Below are 21197 nucleotides of genomic sequence, written 5' to 3'. Positions count from 1 at the left end.
TAGTTTGCTTTATCAACTGTCAACATTCAAGTAAGCTATTAAGCTGCAGGTTAGGTAGCTTTTCAAATATGAATTTCTTATATAAGTTAGTTTTTTTTCTTGAAACTGTCCTATTTCTGGCTGGAGCTATACAGACGTTAATGCTGTGTAAAAATTCAGCTTTTCCTTCTTTGGTCTCTAGTGCTCCCTAATGGTATTTGGCAAGAATCCCCGGGCCTGGGAGCGGAAACACCAAATCGGAGTCAAGAAGGTGGGAAAGCGCTTGGGGTTTGATGGCTTTGATTATTTGCTTGAGTATCTTCCCATGAAATGACCTTATGCGCTTTATCTTCAAATGTATCCATAGTAGTCCTATATTATAATAGCACCAACCGCCTTGCTCACCGGTCTGGTGACTAGTTCAAATAATGATCTGCTCTCGAATATCTGTGCCACAGATCCTGTTTGTTGGTGGACTCGGCCTTGTCATCGGGGCTGGAGAGGACCTTCCGCTTCTTCTTCCAGAGAGCGAATGATGAGAGGCCCACCAGTTCTTCTGGGAGGCGTGCTCGTAGGACGGTGCTGATCGGTTGGCCATTTCGGGAGTTGGCTGGGATTGATGGCTTTTCTATCCTTTTCAGGTAAGGGACACACATAGCGCCAGGGGGTGGGAGTATAAGGAGCAGACTATTATTGTGAGGTCTCCTGAAATAGGTAAATATTGGTATACTGACTCTCCTATTCCCTCGTTAGCTCTGCAATACACGGATGGTTTGGGGTTTTAAAGGGTTGGGAGGAGGGACTTGATTGGAGATGGTGATTTGAAGCCGGGTCCTTAGGTCAGGAGCTAAATCCTCTAAACTCAACAAGACCTACATCAAGTCCTCAAAACCGATCAACAAGGCTTGTCTCATTTCAAAAGCTCTCCAATGCGTCCAAGATTTGTTGCAGTCGGTTTACAGTTCATTCGTGGCTTAAGATCCACATTGAAAGGCTGCATCCTTCACAGGATCAGTCCCTGAAAGTGTGTTTGATGTTTTCGGACGCATAAATTTTTAAAGCCGCGGGTGATCTTCAGGAGTTGTGAAGTTGGCCATTGGGACACGTTAATCTGCAAAATTCAAGCCAACCCTGAGGGATTTCTGTGTGACTGGTTACACTTGCCTCAACTTTCTGAATTGACCAATCATTGTGGTTCCGCAAGTTTTGCATATAGCAATCCCCTGTGCACAATGGTTGAGCCGTACGTCACGCATAAAAGTTTAAAAAGGTGAACTGATACTTTTCAATTCAATTTCGGAATCACAATTTGTATTTTATAGAGCCAGATTCAATAACGAAGTTAATTCTCATGACACTTTTCAAATAAGAGCAGTCTGCGAACTCTTTAACAGCTTTACAGAGGACCCAAACAGTTCACCACCCATGGGGGCAAGACTTGGCGACGGGGCAAGGAAAAACCCTTTGCCTTTTAAACAGGGCAAGACCTAGGAGCAACCTGCCTTTTGATTTAATAAATTAAGTTTTATTCATTGTAAACAATTTCTTTAAAAACATTTTGCAAATGGATGTCCATTGAGGAAAAGCAGCTGTGCAATCAGTTATTTTTATGGCCGCATTAATCGCTAAAGCCGCAAATCTTGCGAGGATTGTTACAGAGGTGAGTGGCGTTACATGTATGGTAGCGTTGGTGTTGTGGGTTCGGTGTTTTTCTCGGATAAATGATAAGGATAAACATGACAAGATTTTGTTTTCAGCTAGAGGTTTAGACTGAATGTTCCGGCTGTATTTCTGGACGACTGTTAACCAGAGTTAAAATAGGGAATATTTAGTTGTCTCTGTTAAGTCTTTTAGAAAAAAAGGGTTGTTGGGTATACTCTATAAAGGCTGTTCTATTAGGGAAAAGTTGTAAATGTGTTGTTGTTTTTACGGGATTGGTATAGTTTGAAATTAAATTCAAACATCGTTTTCCAATTGGATTACTAGTAGTTGTTTTTCTGAACTACAATGCCCAGACAGACAGAACGAGATTGACTAATTGATTAAGGAACTCAAGGCCACCCCATGCGATGGTCGTCGACAGTAAAAAAGGCTCGGGAGAGCTTAGATAAAATAAATGCTCGGCCGCTCGCTCTGGAGATGATAGAAACGATGGATAGAGTCTCGTAGGGTCACGTGGCAGTAGACGCGTATAGCTGTATCAGCGGATAAAGAGGCGCTTCTTTCATTTGCCGTGTGGTCGTCTCGCGCCATTTGCTAGTCGCTCTGTTTGCGCTCCCGAGTTCTCACTTTAGGCTCTGAACCATCTTTCTCTCTCTGTTTTTCTGGTGGGTCCACTCGCATCCCAGGGGGTTTGTGCCTGCGCAGTTGTCACGCTCTGACGGGTATTATCTCAGCCACGCATACCTGTTGCAGGCTGTCTTGGTCCTCTCACCTTCGACCCGCTTCATTCTCATGCTCGAGTGTGCAGTAACGTTTATACCAGCTCAATGCCGGGCTACGTGGGAGCTCCTATGACTTTTCTGTACACATGCAGGCATGACTTGTCCTTGCTCGTGCGGTTGAGCTCTGTCGGGTCACATGTTCCGCAGTCTGCAGGTCGAACTAATGGAGCGGACGAGAATTTCGGAGCGCTCGCGCTCTCTCGCTACTTTCGACTCTGACGAGAATCAGCAGTGTACGGGTCTCGTAGGGAGCGCTACCTCGTTCTGTCTGCCTGGGCCGTATCCTTTGGAGATGGCCTTGAAAAACATTGACTAGAATAAAGGACTAAAACATCCGTAAGAGCCATGACAGGCCGACCAAAGGAATGTTGATACGCGCAGAGCCTTTCTGCGCGCGCTACAAAAAGGCCAGTAGGATTTTCTTCGAATTGATGTCGGAGGCTCGCTCTTGAGCGGGTATTACCGGCCTCAGATCCGTCTCACAGGCTCTCTCGCTTATGCCTTCGCTCTATCGTTCTAGTCATTTGGCCGTAGGTGAGGCTCTGATCTTACTCTCGGGAGAAAGAAGGTTCGGAGTATGCAGACGGTCGTGTGTTATACTCTAGCGGTTGTGAGCGGAGCTTGCTGATGGTGAATGTCTCTCTTGGAGGTCCCTTCTCGTGTGTTATCTCATTCGCCCTCTCCGTTCGGGGCTCTGGAGGACTACTCGGCGAGCTGTTAGTGGCTCGTCCCATTTTGGGGCTTCATTTGCATGTCTCAAACCGTGGCGTTCTTTAGCTATATCTGCCCATTAAGAGATGACTTCTCCACGGTAGTACTATATCTTTACTCGGCTCCTCTTATAAAAGTAGCATTTGGTATCTTTAAAAGGTTTTCTTGATTTTAAGAGGGTGAAGAATCTCTGCCTATCTATTTGGTTTCGTTCAAATGTGTGCAGATGCTGGTGGGGTTGCTGTAAGTATCTGATTTCTCTCATTGTGTTATTTTTTTAACCTTTCTCGCTCGGTTGTTAGTCTGAGCAGATTTTTTTCATACTGTATGGTGGTGTGTGTGTGTATTAAGCAGACAGAAGTGATATATCAGTGTCCGGAGGTATCGTGATCGTGAGGTCGGAAGCTTGTATCGGTCAGGAGGTGTGAGGATGAGTATTTAGTGAAATTCTCATGGTGAGATGAAATAGGGATATATTGGAATCTGGAGTTTGTAATTCTATAAAAGCATATAGGCCTATGCACCTTTTTCAGTTTATTGTATTTATTATCTCGTAGCGTTTATAGTGAGCATACGATCTGACTCGCATGGAGGCGTGATATGAACCATTGTTACTGTGCCCTTTCCATAATAGTTTGTTTGATTTGTAATTGAAGTATTTTGGAGTCTCGATTTTATTTTTCATGTCTGATTTTTTCAGTGCTAAACCGTCACTGCTTAAACTTATGAATACTTCATCGTGGCTTACTCAGTATTACGACGCGGCCTCTGGGGGAACTGGAGGTCCACGTTGTGGCATATTTTTTGATTCTATTAGTATTTCGCATCTTTTATCCACATTCGACAGGGACCTTTCGCATATTTTTTTAGGATAGATTCTGAGATATGTGTTCATCGGTTGCATGGAATCATCCATCGTGTAGTCTCAGAATTTGATAGGTAGGAATAAATATAGGGCTCGCATACTGAATTTACTAGCTATGGCATTGTGGTTGGTGGAAGTGCTACATCAGTTATCAGATCATGTGATCGATCTCGTCGCCTGACCAATCTCGGTGGTAGCTCTGTTCTTTCTTGCGGTTTTAGTTAAGGCCTCAATACAGGCTGGCTTATTGCTACTGTAAATAGCAATGCAATCTCAAGTTAAACTAAAGCATGAGACAATAATGAAAAATAGCTGGGAAAAACACTATAGAAACCTCAATATTAGTACTTCCCAGCTGTTGGTCTCTCATGTTTCTTGTGAAGCACTTATTTCCTAAGTTCACGACACTACTAGCATACATTATGTATTGTTTTTGGCTAACATGGCTGTAAGTCAACCTGGATTAACTTTACTACTGATTACTTTTTGCTTGAGATGACTACATTTTCATTGTTGCTGGTAACTCGGTGTAAGTGTATTGCTTCTAGTAGAAGCCATTCGGGGGGTGCGGAGACCAAGGCGCAGATTGATTTACTCTGATATCTCGTGCGTATAATATAAAAAGAATTGTGAAGCCATAAAAAAGTGCACTCTGTATATGTCGCACGGCCTGGTGACTGTCTCAATCTATCCTAGAAAGTCAATTATGTCAGCGCTTCACTGGTGGAGAATTGTTACACTGTGGCGGCGGCGGGGGGTGGGGGTGGGGGCGGGGCGGGCGGGGTGCAACTGGATGGGTCATAATCATGCTTTTTTTCATAACGGGTTTAACCCTGGAGTATTTTTGTCCTTTTTTTGTTACACTGTGTCTACGTTTGCTTTGTGTCGTAAACTATGTTTTGGCCGAGTTGAGGTTGAACTTAATCTTACTTATTTGCATTTCATCTCAGCCGGTGCGTGCACGCATCGCAGCGACGGAGGGAGAGTGTCGTCTATAAGAATTGCGGAAAACAGGTTCCCAACCTGAGAACATCTGCACGGCCCATGGGATGCCCAGACCCGTCAGGTGTATAGATAACCCTGTTGTAACCGGACATCTGAGCAGTGGAGTTTGACGTGGTTGGACCTCATACGCAGAGTCTGGGGATGGTATCGGGGTATGTCGTTCGTGGGAAGTCAAGAAGAGTCGTGCGCTTAATGTTGTACTGTCGTTGCTTTTGTTGCTTTAAACTGCTCAATCGTCGCCATGTTTATATCTCACCAATTTATCAGCATAATTTGCGAGCTGGTCTTCAAGTGTCTCAGCTGGACGGTGTGGAGCGGGGTTGGTTGGTTACGTGTTGCGTTTTTCTTTCGTCGAACTCTTAGTGAAAAAGGGCCCATATAACACTAACGTTTTCGGCCTTACCATTTAACAAGCTAATTATTCAGTGGATGTAAGGAAGCGAATTATTTAACTTAGATTTTTCACTAATTGCTTTGTGCCAAAGTACTCAAGAAGTCAACTTTTTAAGTATTTCACGATAAATCGTGTTCGCGGGCTGTGTTCCTTTTCTATTATGTCTATATAGGTTTTTTACTGAGCATTTAAGTTATAATCTTTAAAGTAATGATACTTATACAGTATCAACCAAAGTGAGACTTAATCTTTTGGGGAAGTTTGTGTCAATGTAAGATAACTCTACTTTTTGAACAAGCTTTTGCATGTAAGGAAGTGCCACTCGCGGATGCCTCGCGTTCTATTGTTCAGGAAGTGAGGGACGGGTTTCCTATATTATGTGCACCCGGTTCGTGAATTTACTTTCAGTGTCATAATGCTGTCATTTTTGAATATTCCCTCCAATATTCAGATTGACTGTGCCAGCAAGTGTTTTTTTTCTTCTTTTTTTTCTTTGTTACCCCACAGGCTTGAAAAAGAGGGGAGTTTAGTTTGGGAAAAATTTACACCAATAAGAATTTCGCAACCCCGCCCCGCGGCTAAAGGTTAACACACAACACACAACCACACACAACACACAACACACGACTACCAGTAAAACCCTTATTATCTGTTGGCCTATTGCTTGTGTTTCTCGAATATGCGTTGAGTTTATTCTGTGACTTTGTTTCTTTAATCTGGGTCAAGCATTTATATATAATAATAACTCTTAGGAAATTCCCTGTTGGATTTAAACACATTTATCATTTTCTCCAACTTTGTCTGGTTTCGCGAGAGTGTTGCTGGAGCGTTTCACGCCGTCCGCAATTGGTTTTAAGTTCCAGGCTGGTGCCCATGCTCCTTTTTTAAGTGCTTTCGATTTTAGTTATTGTGTTGGGTGAAGTACCTTTTATTTTGTCACTTTTTCGCCTGTGTGAAACTCTCGTCTTCAAATACTGCAGACTGCTTATAGATATCTTGGGAGACTAGCTCTGAGTTTAACGTATGGATGTGTACCCTTGCTGCTGCGGAGTGAGGCCAAAAAAGTTGTGCTCGTGGTGGCAGATGTGTGAAGCCCAGGGAGAGAGGATGCATGCTTTGCTTGAAATTATGCTGTTTCAGCCGATTTCGCAGGGGTTTTGTCTATGGGCTGGGAACTGAAAAGAGTCGCGGTATTTGTGGTCCTTATTTATGTCTTGTCTTGACTTGGTAAATTATGCGCTATATGTGCACTTGTGTTTCGGGCGGCTGGAGACCATCCGGAGAGGTTGGGCTCCTCAATCGGCGGGAATACGGTTCTGAAGAGTCGCCTGGTTTGGCACGGCGTAGGCGCGTGAGCGTTTGTGGCTTCTCCCGGAGGGTCGGCGAGGCGAGAAATAACGGAAAGGAGCCCTTGTCGGGTGTGGGAAAGGGTTGTGCATTTTATATAGTTCCCGAGCGACAGAGAGGGGGCTTCCATGTAAGGACGACGCTCCCTCGGCTTGTGTCAGACGGTTTGTGGCTCGTTGCTGTGTGCCTATGGTGGTCGGATTGTGGTGTTGCTATGCGCGACGACCCCCGAGCAGGGTAGTTGGGGCTTGCTCCGTTACTCATGTTGGAGTTGTATTGGCGCTTAAACGGGTGTGCTGTGTCTATTTGTTAACCTGGCAAGTCTATCCGTAGTCATGCTTGTATATGGTTAATATCTGGTTGTTTGCGTGTATGGTGTTTAGGGTGGGATTTGGAAAGGGTCATGAGTATTCCATGCTCTTGTAGTTATCTCCTGTCATTGCGACCAATCGGATGGGGTTGTTGAGGATTGTTCTTTTAGGGTTTTGTTTTGGAAGATGAATGTCGATGGTTGGGTTTCTGAGAACTTATTATCATTGTCTGCTGCGACTTTGCTGTGGTCCCTTTACTAAGGCACTTGTGTTTGTAGCTGAGCGGGCGTACCTTATGGGTTATGGCGAGGGTAGGTTTGCGTAGATATTATTAGCTTTTAACACAACATTCCAGTCTGTATGTGACTCTGCATGAGAGTTGTGGGTATTCTTCTAGCGGGTATCTATTGCTAGACAGCGTTGGTGGATTAGGTCTTTTGGTTTGTGGTGACATGACACATAATAATTTGGCTGGTTGTTAGGTGTTTTCTTATTTGTGTTCTGGGTCCTAGATCGAGAGTCAGTACTGGCATCTCTATAATTTCGGTGCTCTCGATATTCCGTTTAGTGACTAGGGCTTTCACAAAGAAATGAGAGAACACGAGGGGTCTCTGTCTATCTTTACCTCTTAGTCTCCTCGTTGTGGTCTTGGTTTTGTAGTGTTGATCGTGGGTGGTGTTTGATGTTACTTGTGCGGCCGAAGTTTGGGTGCGTCTGGCACCAAGCGTTCTGTTTATTGGGCGTTTAACATCTGGTTAGTAACAAGTCTTTTTGAGCAATTTTAATGGTGCCTTTATGGGAGTTGTTCTTTTGAGATAGTGCTTACAGTAATCGAAGCAGTGCTTTTTTTTCGGATAAGGAGACTGTCAACCGTAATGGATTGTTTACCTGAGTATCGTGTGTGACATAGACTCAACGAGCATTGCAGACTGATCGACTCGATCTCATGGTGTGTCATCTTTAATCTGTCTATGTTTCTTGGGATACAACGCTCGGTTGTACATTTTTGATCTCTGTTTGGCCCGTGCATTCTTTTAATAATAATTATCTATTTTGGGATGGTGCTGATAAATGTTGTTGCTAATAGGTGGCACGAGTGACTGATTAATGGTCTTTCCTGATTTGCGCTATTCTGTGCTATCAGAGTTGGCTGATCGCTTGAGAGTTAAGCGGAAGGTCCCGTCCTGGCATGCTGAAGGGTGTGTCAGAGTTTGGCATTTTAGGGGCCCTTAAATATGTCGTATATAGTGCCATGGATGAAATATGCTTTATAAAAGTTTAACCATGTCCCGCTCTGTACCAGTATTCAGGTAGGGCTATCTTTGGTGTTTTTCTGGCCTAGGCGTACCTCGTGAGTGGCTTCGTGCTCATTTTAGAATTGTTCACTCGTCACTCTGAAGAGCAAGGTGGTCGCGGACCTTTACGGATCTTGTGTTGAGAGATGGTCTGAATCACCCGCCTGAATTTTAGGCTTGTCTTGTGTTTGGTGAACTCAAGTGGGACAAGGTCCAATGTGATCTGTGTAGAACGCGCTGTCAATAGATTTGTTTTATAATGTGAGTGTCCCGCCCTTTTTTATCGGACAAAACATCTCGCACTTTCTCTTCTCCTGCAGCTTTTAATGTAATAACCCATTGAAAAATATATTCTGTAGCTCAGATGCAGGTTCAATCTACAAGATACGACTTTTTTTCATTTTCTCTTTCGGGCGTGCTTATGGTGGTGTTCATGAGGCTGTGTGGACTTTTTTTGTTATTGGTATGCCCTCCTCGCCAGGCATTGGGTAGCTATTATGTGCTTAAAGTAGTAGCTTGATAACCAATTTAGTTGCAGGAGTATTGGCGGAGAAGGGGCAAATCTTGGTGAGCTCTGTGGGTGATACTCGGGCGTGACAATAAGGTACCTCGCCTATGCCTAGACTTGTCCTCATTGGCATACATTGACGATAAAGGCATGGGCTAGGTCTCCAGGTGGAATCGCCTATCATAGTGATGTGTGGGGTGTGTCACCGGCGGGTGCACCGTGCTCGGGGAAGCTCTCCTGTCGGACCCTCAATGTTGGAATGGTTTGGGTTCGTTGGTTGTTAATCATTAGTGCCACATTTGCTGATGTTGTGTGACTCGTTTGGATTGTAATTCTTTTTGATTATCTCTAGATGTTCCAGTTGCTTCGCATTGGAGGACTTTCATATTTACGATAGTTGATGGTGGCTTCGGCAGTCTATTGTGTGGTAATGGACCGCCTGTCGACGCCTCTTCTGCTCATAGTCTTGTCTGCTGAATTCAACAACGTAATTGTCGAGGGAATTCGGCTACGCGCGTCCGATTAGTGTGCTGTGTTCTGTGTGTGTGGTGGTGTGTGGTGTGTGTTGTTGTGTGTGTGTGTGGGCTGTTGTAGGTGGGTGTGTGTGTTGTGTGGTGGGTCTTCTTGTGTGTGCGCGGGCTTGTTGAATTTTTTGGGTGTCTACCTATTAAGTTGCTTGCTTACTGGCTCTCTCCTCCTATTCTGGGCTGTGCTGTTACTGATTATAGATAATGAAGAGAAAACGTCTAGTTAGGGCGTGGTTGCTGTTGGGCATGGTTCACTCTTGATTTTGAGGTGCGGGATCAGTTTCATTGGGATTATGAACGGTCTAGGGTTGTTCGGTCTGTATTGCATGTTGGTTCTGATGATCAGGTGTTGTGATAACAAGATTGGATGTGCTGGCTCACTGTTTGTTTTATAAGGATCAGAGGCGCTTGCGGCATTGCTGCTTCGCGTTTGTCCGGTCAAATTGTTGCTTGCTGTTGACCTTGGGTTACTACTTATTGTATGGTGACTGGAAGTGCGGTTAGCTTCTCAATAGTTTGTATTCTATGAGAAGGACGGTGTTTTTCGTTTATTGTGATTCTTATTAAGGCCTAACGTGAACTGCATACTATTATTATCTGTATCGTAAAATGGTGAATGGCGATATGGGTGGGATCCTACTGTGTGGACGAGATGTCATCTGGTAGACAATATAAAGACTGTGTGATGTGATTATATTAGTGTAGTTTGCAGTATTATGATGGAATCTTGGTCTCGCTATTTTCCTTATCTCTGTTATTGGTTCTCCTTTTCAGAGTTACAAAGAATTAACTGCCACGGGTTACAGAACACGGGCTTCACAGTTCATTTGATGACTTTGAGCTCCTGCAACATTTAGGATGTGGCTGGACGCAGGTGCAGATGAGCTACGGTGATAATTGACGTGTGATTGCTCTTTATAAGGAGACGCTAAAAATGCATCGTATCAGTAGGTTCTTGAGTTGCGTCACTTGTTTGTGCATCCGCATGTTTCCTTGTGTGTTCAACGTTTCATCGGTGTCGTCTGGTGTTTCATACGTAGGGTGTCTCTATTCATGTTGGGGTCTGTTGTGCAAGCAGTCCCGATATGGTGTGTGTTTGCTTCTGAGGTTCGGTGTTCTGTGTTTCGCTGCTGAGGTCTTTTGTTTTTCTCAGAAAATTCTACTATGGTCAACTTTCCTCGCATTTCCCATCGTGCTTGTTGTCGAGTGCAATGATATCGTTAGATGTGTTTTTGATTCAAATTTAAGATCTTGTATCACTAATTGCAAAAAAATGTTGAACACAAACGTTGTTTACACTTTTACACCGTGAACAAAAGGCAATCCAGGGGTATGCCTTGGGAGCTTTAGGCTCTCTCGCTCGCCTCCCAGTGTAAGTCTCGGTAATTGCTTTTGGTATATAAATGACTTCAGTGATAAAATGTGTTCTCTCTCGGAGTATTTTAGTCATTTACTTCTCGAGTCTTCAGAATATTTAGTTGATCACTTTGTCGCTGTTCTCAATTTTGTCTTCGAAAGCCCATATTAATCTGTTTAAGCTCGGTCACTGATATATTTTAACTGGCATTTCACTTATGATTTACTCGCTGAATTGGTGAAATAAACTTACTTTTATTACAATATAACCGGAATCCTAACTATATATTTGCTAGCGACCGCTTTGCACTCTTACATTTGTTACGAATATTCCCTCAAATCCTTTTCGCCGTATGGTTTTGTGTTCTATACTTATATATGCCGTGTCTAATATGCCAGTAACTGGTGTGTCAGCTCGTCCGCTTATTTTCTCATGATGGCATTAGGACTGTGTGGATCGCTTATGTTTAGCTATCTTATATCTGTATTCTCAAAGATTTAAAGGGCTGAGGTTGGGTCGCGTTCGCCTCGGTTTTCTTGTTGTGGTGGATGTTTTATTTTGGCCTAGCTCCTACACAGCAGGACAGACCGTTAGCATAGGGATCGTGTGGTCCAGGCAGCGGATTACGTTTGGATAATATGCATGTGTACTGGTTTGGGATTACGGGTCTAATAGTGAGAGATTGTTTATCGTCAGTTCGGTGGATCTGGGACCTTTGAGTGTCATGCTGCTGTACTCTATGAAAAGTCTGGTCCTATGTGGAGTTAATTAAATCTTGTGTGTAAGTTGTTTACTGGATGTAGATTTGGAATTATACAAATATAAATGGATTGAAGAATTGCAAGTGTCAGGGTTGTGAAACATATGTGTCAGTTTCTAGTGTTTGGCATGATGGTGTGTGTCAATGCAGGGGTTGTTCCCGATAGTTAATATGACGGCCCTCCCGAGCTATTTTTGCAATCGTATTGTGTATCTGTCGTACTACTATAATTGGTTAAACCTTGTCTGTATGATAAAAACATCTTGATTTTTGATTGCGTTAATACGCTTGACTTGATAGGGTTGGCAAGTGCGGTTTCAATATCTTCGTTGTTTCCCGTTAAACTCTTCATTCTAGTCCTGGAGATGGCTTGTGTCCTCCGCCGTTCTCCTCTTCCTCTGCTGTGTTCTCTCACTCCAAAGGGGGGTCACTAAGCGTGTTGGGATTGAAAAATTGGGCCAAATGTAGTATCTCTTGGTTTTACTCTCTGCAGCACCGGTCAGTGAAACTTCTTCTCGGTGGCGGTCTTGGCTAGGTCTTATTAAAAGATTTTGCTTTAAAGAACTATCTCACTCAGCTTTAGTTGGATCCGTGTGGGCAAGGAATTTCTGGTATGGATGGAAGTCTGGAGTGCGGTATTGACTTGTGGCCTGTACTGTCCTGCAGAAAAATCTGCTGCAATTGTGGGGGACGTCTTTGTAGTGAGACGGAGAGCTCCGCTTGTGTAGACGGGGGTATGGTGTGCGGGTGGTGAGAGTGGAGGAGTGGATACTGGAAGGTGCGGGGCGGAGGAAGCTCCTCTGCTCTGTTTTTCTGGAGGGAGCTTCTCGCTGTTGTCCTTAGCTACGGGGACGCGCGCGCTCGGCGCGGCTTCGTGCTTAGAGGATCTCGCTCTCTATGATCATGTGCGCCTTGCTCTCGAACTTAAACTGGGGGGAAGGGACTTCTTTCGTGGTAATTTCATTTGAAAAAGGATCCAGATCTCATATTTCCGATTTTCTGCGGCTCACATGACTAGTGCTGCTCTTTCCACCTGTGCTTGCTATTGTTTCTGGGGTTACACTGCAGTATAGCGGAGACAGAAAGGCCGGGGCGAGTCTTGCGCTCTACTTCGCCGGCTAGAACTTGTGTGTCGACGGACGTCGCGCGCGGCCGGCCAGGAATTTGCGTGCGCGTGGTGGAGTACTGACCGTGGAGGGTTTCAATTTTTGGCTTCTGGAAGAACGGCGGAAGCGTTCCCTTTCGGATGCTTTTCCCGTGACGCCAAGGCGGTCCAGCGCAACAAACAGGGATCGTGTGGCACACGGGATTGGTGAGGTAGTTGCGTGGATTCGAATTTGCTTTTTGTTTGTTGAATGCTCGCTCGGCGTCGTCCTCATGTGAGCGATTTTTTGTGTCGTGATGGTGCGTTTTTAATTATCTAGGACCTACGTGGAGGTGCGGGTGTGGGTGAACATGTTGAGGTTGTAAGTATAGCTCGCTGGCGCAAGGTCTGGGTTAAGGTCGGCGCCAGTCTGTCCTTTATAGATTGGGAATGATGGGCGCCGTTGACTCATGCAGAGGTGGGCCTATGGTCCGTGCTCAAGCCTCAACCTCAAGTGCGTGACATTTTTCGGGTTTCTTGGTCTGATGGGTGGTGGTTGTGTGCGCGTCATGGGCTTGTTGTGTCCATTGCTTGGTGTGGTGGTGTGGGCACCCTGCTGTTTGTGTGTAGGATTAGGTTATTCTAGTGATGCTCCTTGGCTGTAAGGGACTGTGCTGGCACGGTAGCGCGTGAGGATGGGCTGACCTGTGCTGTGACATGGACTACGTGGATGTCGTTACCGGCGATGTATCGGTGTGCTCGGGGGTACTCAGGCTGATATAATAGCCGGAAGCTCGCTAGTGGGTTCAGATCAGAGGATATCGGCTTTTTTGTCGGCAATGCCCCGCTCTCTGTGAGCTGATACTTATTTATATATGCTTAAACACTACAACCCGGGTGCCACATGTATGGGGGAACAGCTCTGGGAGTCGTTGCAAGTGTACCAGAGCCGGATTGCTCCAATCCTCTCTCTAGCTCCTTAACTATAGGCTCGTTACTTTTTCCAGTGTGGGGCATCCTCTCTCTCTCCATCTGTATATTCTGGGGTGTGCTTTATTCCTTTTTGACCTTCGCTGTTATTTGTTGTGTCTAAGGCTTTTGATTCGATTGAGGAGTTGTATATCTCTTGCTGTTTCTCTATTAAGGATGTGAAGCAAAAGGTGTGAATGATAAGGCACCTGGTCATCTCCGCTCTCGGGCAGCCTCCCTAGTTCGTTTTGTTCTCTCTCGCGCCTTCGTAGAGATTCGGATACTCTTCTAGGTATCCACTAGCTCGTGCTCTTTAACCATCTTCTATTGTCTGATGTCTATTTGTATGGCAGTGAGTGCACATACTCGTGGTGAGGCTTGTGCTGCCCTTTTTATACGCTATACTCCGGATATATTTGTGTATTGCTCGCAGACCTGTTACGCGAATCAGTTGGAATGTTCTCTTTTCCTGTCTCGCAAGGCGGAGGACATTTCTCTCTCTTGCCGGTCGTTATGATAATATAGCATGTAGCTGCTCTCTCTGGAGTATCAGAATTCAAATTCCGCGTAATTCGCTTTTCGCTCTGTCGTCATCGAGGTAACACTGTGGAGTGAGCGACGTGACTCGTGCGATGTCGTGGTGTACCATGAAGCTATCTCATGGTTGGTGGCGGAACGCCTAGGTGTGGTAGTCCCAGCCTTTTTCTGTCGCTTGGACGCTTTATTTAGCTATCTGCCCGTGTGTGAGTGGGCTCTGTTTTTGGTGGAATTCTAAGGATATCTCCGGTGTTTCAGATCGAAGAGGTAGTATATCGATGTTACTCTGGATCTTGGGCCGAGAAGGTCTTCATTTCTGTTTGGTTTTTGCAATCTGGCATTCCCTGCTGTTGCCGTCTCTATCGGTTTGTAGTACACCTGAGCACACCAATGCACTCACATCCTCGACGTAGAACGCACACACAGTCGTAGGTGATGGGAATTTTCATTCTGTGTGTGCTTGATCCGGGCGTTCGTTTTATTAGCTTTGAGCGCAGTTTCTTTTCTGCTGATCAATTTGCGGTATCTCTCTCCTGTTCTTGTTGAAGCATGCAAGAGTGGTCTGTTTTCTGACCGCCTTTCATGTGTTTGTCTCTGTCCTTCTCACCATGTGTTAACGACAATGACTGCTTTTCTTGTCTATACATAGTTCACTCCTGGTTACGTTGGTTAGATTTTACACCTTTGACACTCTGTTATCCATTTGATAGGGGTTCTGTATTTTCTTTGTGTAGTCTCAATGTGTGCATAAATAGCGTCGCATTGTTTTCTTTCCATGTGTAGGAAGCATCCAGGTTTGAGCTTCGTCTCTCCTGGCTGATAAGTTTCAGGCCTGGAAGTGGTGATCCAAGATAGGTTTCAGTGTCCGTCCATTATTTGTATTGTTGAAGATATTTATCTGAGAGCTTTGGATCCGAGTGCCTCTCTTTTTCTAGATCGTCATTCCCATCCCACTGTGGAACGTTCGGTTGTCGGGTGGCAAGAGACACTGACTTGAGAGTAGATGATCAGTGGTTAGTGTTGTTGATCACAGGGTGTGTGTGTGATGTTGGCTGAGAGGTTCTCAATTGTGCTGGATAGCTCTAGTTTCATAGTCTCACTGTATCTAGGTCGTGGTGGTCATGGTTTATTGTTACGCATGTAGACTTATGTCTATGTTTCTTGTATACTAGTGCGAGGATTACCGCCGGATCGGGATTTGCTTCTGACTTGCACACCAATTAATTAAAGTGAAGTGTGACTCTCGTCATCAGTGATGGCTCTGAAAAACGCCTGATAATCGAGAGCGTACGTGTACCAAAGTATTCTAGCGAACCCCTGGTTACAAATGCAGTAGTGGGCTGTATTGAAGGATTGTGTGCTGATATTCATGTTAATTCGGTATGGTTGTCGTCTTAGACTCATCACGTGCGCTCGCAGTCGAGTGACATATCTCTTTTGGCAGTATGGGTTACGATCGTGTTTATGTTTTTATAGGCTGTTGTTATCCTCTTTTGCTTGTTTCTGCGCGCGGTCTTGGTCATGGTTTGGAGGCCTTGCAGTGTGCTGGATTGATGCATTTGTGTGCCTGGTGATGTGCGAATTCGGGTTTTTTTATATACTAGAGATGCTCCGTTCAGTACTTGTGCATAGTCGTGGTAGAAGTCGCACTCATGGTTATCATTCTTGACGGGAGGGAAATAAGTGGGGGTGTTTATTTAGAAATCGGGGAGAGGTCCAATGGAAGTGTTTCCTATTGTGATCAGTTGATGAAGTTTTACAGGTTTGGCATGGTATGGCTGTGAGTCGGATGTCTCTGAAGCACGGTGTTCACCTATATCGGGGGGGCAGATCTAGTACCATTCCTCCTTTTCGCGCGGGAATGCACATTCCGCGTGGTGTTGATTCACAAAGCCAATCCCGGTATGGGTACATCACCTATTTTTAGCGATGTTCTTTGTTGGAGTGGCGGAATGTGGCCTGAATGTGTTGTTTCGGTATTTGGTTGTTTTTTGTTTTATATGTAAACGTTTCGTGTCTTTTTTTTGCTGTAAAATCAAAATATGTTGCTTCAATATTTGTCTCCTCTGTGTTCTCATTTGTTAGAATATGTGGAGTGTGGTGGGGGTCCCGATGGTGTTCTTTCGAGTGGTGGTGGTAGAATTTTGTGGTGAAATTCTAATCTGATGTGATCCCTGCATGTCAATGGCAGGGATAAACCAAATAATCGAAAAACAAGAGAGCAAAGAGAAAAAACTACCCACAGCAAACTTTTTGCATCAAAATCAAACTGATTTTACGTATTAAAGTAGGTTTATTTATCTACTTTGACTATATGTGAAAACAATTTATTTTTCTTCTGTGGCTGTGGAGGAGCTTTTTCAGGTCAGAGGACATAACCCTGATGATGTCACAGTGATCTCACCAGCTGATCAGCACCAGCTAACACAGAGGAAAGAAAGTTGCACCTGTACATTTCTCAGATAACACACGAAGCAGAAACACTCACATTTCCTATCGCCAGGAGGGCTTTGTCGAAGAACAGGATCATCCCGAAGAAGAGGAAAAATACACCGAAGCCTGTTAATCCCATTCCAATCTCTGCAGGACACACACACACACACACACACACACACACACACCACAGAGAGGTTGAATTATTCCATCTGAGTTTAACATTTGGCTCTTATGATAAAATGCAGAGCCTTAGCTCAAATGTGATTGGCCACAGTTTAACACCATGTTAAATGCTCTTCCATGTCACCGACTGTTGAAGCACACATTGAAATCACATGGAAAGGGAGATTTGCATTGTGTAGCCAAGTCAAAGACAACGTGCTATAGAGTGAGACAGGTGAGGATGCAGGTCATAACTGTTGATGTATATGTCCACACTTAACTGAATGGGTTCAGTATTTTCCAGTGACAGTGTCTTTATAAATACTCCATGAAGACATATGACAACAAAATAAATAAATAAATTACAGCGTCCACAGGAACTCCGTTGCTCTCCATTTGAGCTAGTCAAAGCTTTTAGGATACGGAATTACGACATGAATATATGTTATTATTAGTATAATAAAGTCGACTATAGTCAGTGGCTTGTCAGAAGTCACACAACTAGCAGTAAGGGTTAGCTGTTAGCTATTAGGCTGGCTAATTGCTCGTTAGCCCACTGCTGCAGATGGAGCCGGTTGGATAGAGAGTGCAGGAAACTGCACAGATGCTCAAATACAAAGGCTCTTACTCTGGGAGTCCGTTAGCGAAATCATCTTGACGAGGAAAAAAATGTGTAAAGATAAAACAGAAACGGAGAAAATATGAGAGTAACTGTTCAAGTCCTCCTCTAAGAATAATTTGGATGACAGCTGCCACTGCAGCAACAGCCACGTCTTCCGGAAACACACCTTCTCGCGATGTCATCTTCCGGAACAGCGCCGTGTTGCATTCAACGTGGCAACTTTAGCATCGTTCTTTAGAGCTGCGAAGTGGGAGTACTTAATTTATTTTATTCATTTATGTAATTTTTTATATCATATACTTCATTGTCTCCGTGTCAATGTTTAATGTCTTGTATATAGTTGTCTGTTCATTCTACATTGTTGACATGTAATAATTGTAATGACTGATGCCTTATAATTTCAAAGTGGGAGGAGCTATTTCTGAAGCCTCTTGTTCCGGAAGTAAAAGTCCAATTTTTTTTCTTCATTCACAATATATGTACTCTGCTGGTATATCACTCACTTACTAGACTGCATATGTCACGTATATTTACTTAAAATGTAAAACATTTCAACAATCCGAAGGTATTGTTATTGTTCAATGAACACTTTCTTGAACGCATCATAGTTAATTTGCCCCGGTGTTTGCCTGTCAGACAGCGCTTATGTAGACCTGATATTTTAGCTTCAAACCAAGTATGTATTTAACCTAGATTACATACATTTTTTTCGTGAAATACCTTAAACCGAACCATGGTTAGTAAGGTGTGTTAATTCACCAGCAGGAGGTGGCAGCCTGACAGGCTAAACGCAGGGCGATTATCTCGCTGAACTCGCCCTGCTTCGGCGCAGTCTACTATAGCAACCGTGAAGTGGATTCAGCAACAAGGATGGGCCGTGGACGGAGTTGCTGAATGGTTAGTTAGCGAGTCAGTTCTGTTTTATGCTTTCAAAGTCTTGTCCCAGACACTTTAAGCTCACAACAGAGAGGGACAGTTTTTCGAGTAGCTAGCCTTATCTGGCTAGCTAACGTTAAATAGAGGAGAAAAGTTGAGTTAGTCCTCTTTAACATGACGCTCCACACTGTGCTGGTTAAGTGTCCATTAAGCTAACGGCTGTGTGTGAGATGAAGCAGGTGCAGCGCTGATGAGTCGTAGCTAAGTTAGCTTAAGTTGAGATGCATGAATTGTGGCCAGCTATGGGGGCTTGGTGTTAATGGAACAAAACGTGGAATTTAACGTTACTGTGTAACCACAATGAACTAATACTTGGTAAGTACTTAACTTATAGCCTAAATTATTGTAACAGTTACTACCACCAATAATAAAAGTAATCTTTATAAAAATAACTTTAATAATCCACCGGACAAAAACAACAAATCAGAGCCAAGAAAGATAGAAAGACACTTTGGGGCTTGGAGATAGTTGATTGTTGAGAATGAGACTCAAGAACATTCAACTATCTTTCTACACTCTGATGTTCTCTGCTCTGACTATCCGTCTCATGTTCTACTGTCAAGATATAGTAACGGTTTCAGTAAATATGACCAAAAGTTACCTACTGCAGCTTTAACTGTAATAGAGTCAGAAGTAGCCCATTCTTTTTGTATTTCACCTGTTATCATTATGATAATAGTTGAGCTGCACAAACTGGGAATTAAAGGTTAAAAAGTAAACAAACTGAATTTGTGGATGTTTTCCTGTCTTGCAGAGAATCATACGATCACACAGCATCTGACAGTCTGAAAGTTGGCTCCTTTCTGAGCAAATCAGTCTGAGAAATATGGATTATGGTGGCAGAAGTAGTGGTAAGTCTCTTATTATTTCCAAGCCTAGAAACAAACTGTTGACATATTTAGTCAGCAAACTACGTTGCATCATTTTTTTTCGCATGAAAAATGAGCCAGATGTTATTAAAGACCTGCTGAGTGCTGAGATGTAACATGGTCCACTGTTGTAATCAGGCTGTTGTTTTTGTATGAGAGGAGGTTCTAAAGGGTCACTGGGGAGGTGCACAGAGAAGGAGTGAGATCATTAGCTGTGGAGGTGTGATCCTCAGAGGATAAGTACCTGTGCAGGTGTGAGACCTGACTGTCTCCTCCCTGTTCATGCTATTAGGATAACTCCACTGAGAGAACCTGCTGCACAAATGTCTATCCCTGTGTTGTTCTAATTTTACACTTAATACGAGGGCTAAGTATAGTTTGCAAAATGTCAATAGCAGTGCCAGTATGATACCTGAGTTTCAGTAGCAATGCCAGAATGATACTTCTTATGGTTTTCTACACAAAAACTACACTTCTACATAGTCATCAGAACTGCAAGGAGATGATGAGGGAATGAGACAGTGTGTGGACGTGGACAAAAGATGTCGACTGTGAGCAGTTCATAAGCTAGCACATACAGTAGTTTATAATAATGCTGCATTCTGACAGTTCAAAACTCTCTAAAACACCAGAATGTGTTTGTGAGCAATAAAAAAGCTCTGACCTGCCACCAGCGCATTACTTTGCAGGAAGTGTTATACATATTGATATGAACAGATGATTAGAAATTCACTTGTGAACTCCTGTATAAAACATCTATTAAGGGGGAAAACAATAGATTTGGAAATTTTTATTAACTGATAAAAACTCGGCTTGATAGTAAAGCTGAAACAATTAGTTGATTAATCCATTAATATTTGAGGTAATTTATTTAGCAATACTGCCCAGCATTCTCCAATATAAAGATTTGTCACTTTCCTCTTCATTATAAATTGAATATTTTGGGTGTTAATTCTGATAGACAGGGCTGTATTGAAACTGCTGATTTGAGATGTGAACCCAGAAACAGACTGCAGCTTGTAATAGGAGTCGCGCTGTCTTAATGGCTTTCACTGATGGGATGTGAAAAGGGCAATTTTGTGTGTTTATAGATTGTGAGAAGTTGTTCTCAAATGGGAGTTTTATATGCATACTGTGTCCAGCATTATTCATGCTGTGTTGTCCCTGTCCAGATGTGCAGGGGGAGCTGGACTCAGTGGAGGCAGAGCTCGAGCTGGTGGAGCTGCAGATCGCAGACCTCCTGCAGAAGCAGACCGAGCTGACTACTCGTAAGAATGCTCTGCTGCAGCAGCTGGAGGAGGCCTGTGATGCTGCACAGCCATCCTCTTCCTCATCCTCGTCTTCTTCAAAGTCATCCAGAGCTGATGCAGTAATGAGCAAGCAGGAGATGCAGCGCTATGATAGCACAGGTACTGTACACACGGCTGTACAGTTAGTCAGTGGGTTTGTGTGTCGACCTGTGTTAATCTCTTAATGTTTGATAGATTTCCCCTGGTCCAAAGAAGTGGAGCAGCACCTGAAGGACTCGTTCCACCTCTCCAAGTTCAGACCGCTACAGCTGAGGGCTGTCAACCTGACCCTTTCCGGCAAAGATCTGTTCCTGGTAATGCCCACGGGAAGAGGAAAGAGTCTCTGCTACCAGCTGCCTGCAGTCTGCTCCAAGGGTAGTGTTGCACCCACTTTACAGTTTATAAGAGAATTCTGTTTCTTCTGTGAGTCTATGAGTGTACATGCTTACTGACTCAGCTCTCCTACTGTAATCATGTCACATGTATGTGTGTGTATGTGTGTTAGTTTCACGTTGGTAGTCAGCTCCCCTGGTGTCCTGATGGAGAAGCATGATCATGTACCTCAAGTCCATCGATGTGTCAGGCAGTCATGCTGAATGTCATCCATAGCAAGGTTAAAAAGCAGCTGTTTAGTAAATGTAATTGGTAAATGGACCTGTACTTGTATGCGCCTTTCTAGTCTTCCGACACTCAAAAGCAGCTTTTACACTACGTGTAATTCACCCTTGTCACAACACATTCACAAGTGATGGCACCATTGTAAGAATCCATAATCTGTCGGAAACAGCCA

General features: G+C 43.9%; 2 protein-coding genes across 2 annotated transcripts in view; one reads left to right on the top strand and one right to left on the bottom strand.

Annotated features, from left to right (window-relative positions):
- recql (RecQ helicase-like) overlaps positions 1–21197 on the bottom strand; it is a gene marked incomplete at its 5' end in the record, with an annotated part of 30702 nt that overhangs the window by 2597 nt on the left and 6908 nt on the right.
- Positions 17782–21003, top strand: LOC118337575 (ATP-dependent DNA helicase Q1-like). Its single transcript, XM_035674676.1, has 5 exons — positions 17782–18210; positions 19004–19100; positions 20291–20527; positions 20603–20782; positions 20912–21003. Exons 2-5 carry the CDS (start codon positions 19076–19078, stop codon positions 21001–21003), a joined length of 534 nt encoding a protein of 177 aa, XP_035530569.1. The 5' UTR covers positions 17782–18210; positions 19004–19075.

The sequence above is a fragment of the Morone saxatilis genome, unplaced genomic scaffold (assembly GCF_004916995.1).
Source record: "Morone saxatilis isolate NCDOM2014 unplaced genomic scaffold, NCSU_SB_2.0 Contig10, whole genome shotgun sequence".
NCBI lineage: Eukaryota > Metazoa > Chordata > Actinopteri > Moronidae > Morone > Morone saxatilis.
The sequence above is the reverse complement of the archived record's forward strand: the minus strand, read 5'-3'. Positions and strand labels throughout refer to the sequence as shown.

Coding starts and splice junctions, on each gene's coding strand:
- LOC118337575 (XM_035674676.1), top strand. CDS start 19,076: ATGGATTATGGTGGCAGAAGTAGTG. Junction 20,528..20,602: donor GCAGCGCTATGATAGCACAG/GTACTGTACACA, acceptor AATGTTTGATAG/ATTTCCCCTGGTCCAAAGAA. Junction 20,783..20,911: donor GCCTGCAGTCTGCTCCAAGG/GTAGTGTTGCAC, acceptor GTATGTGTGTTA/GTTTCACGTTGGTAGTCAGC.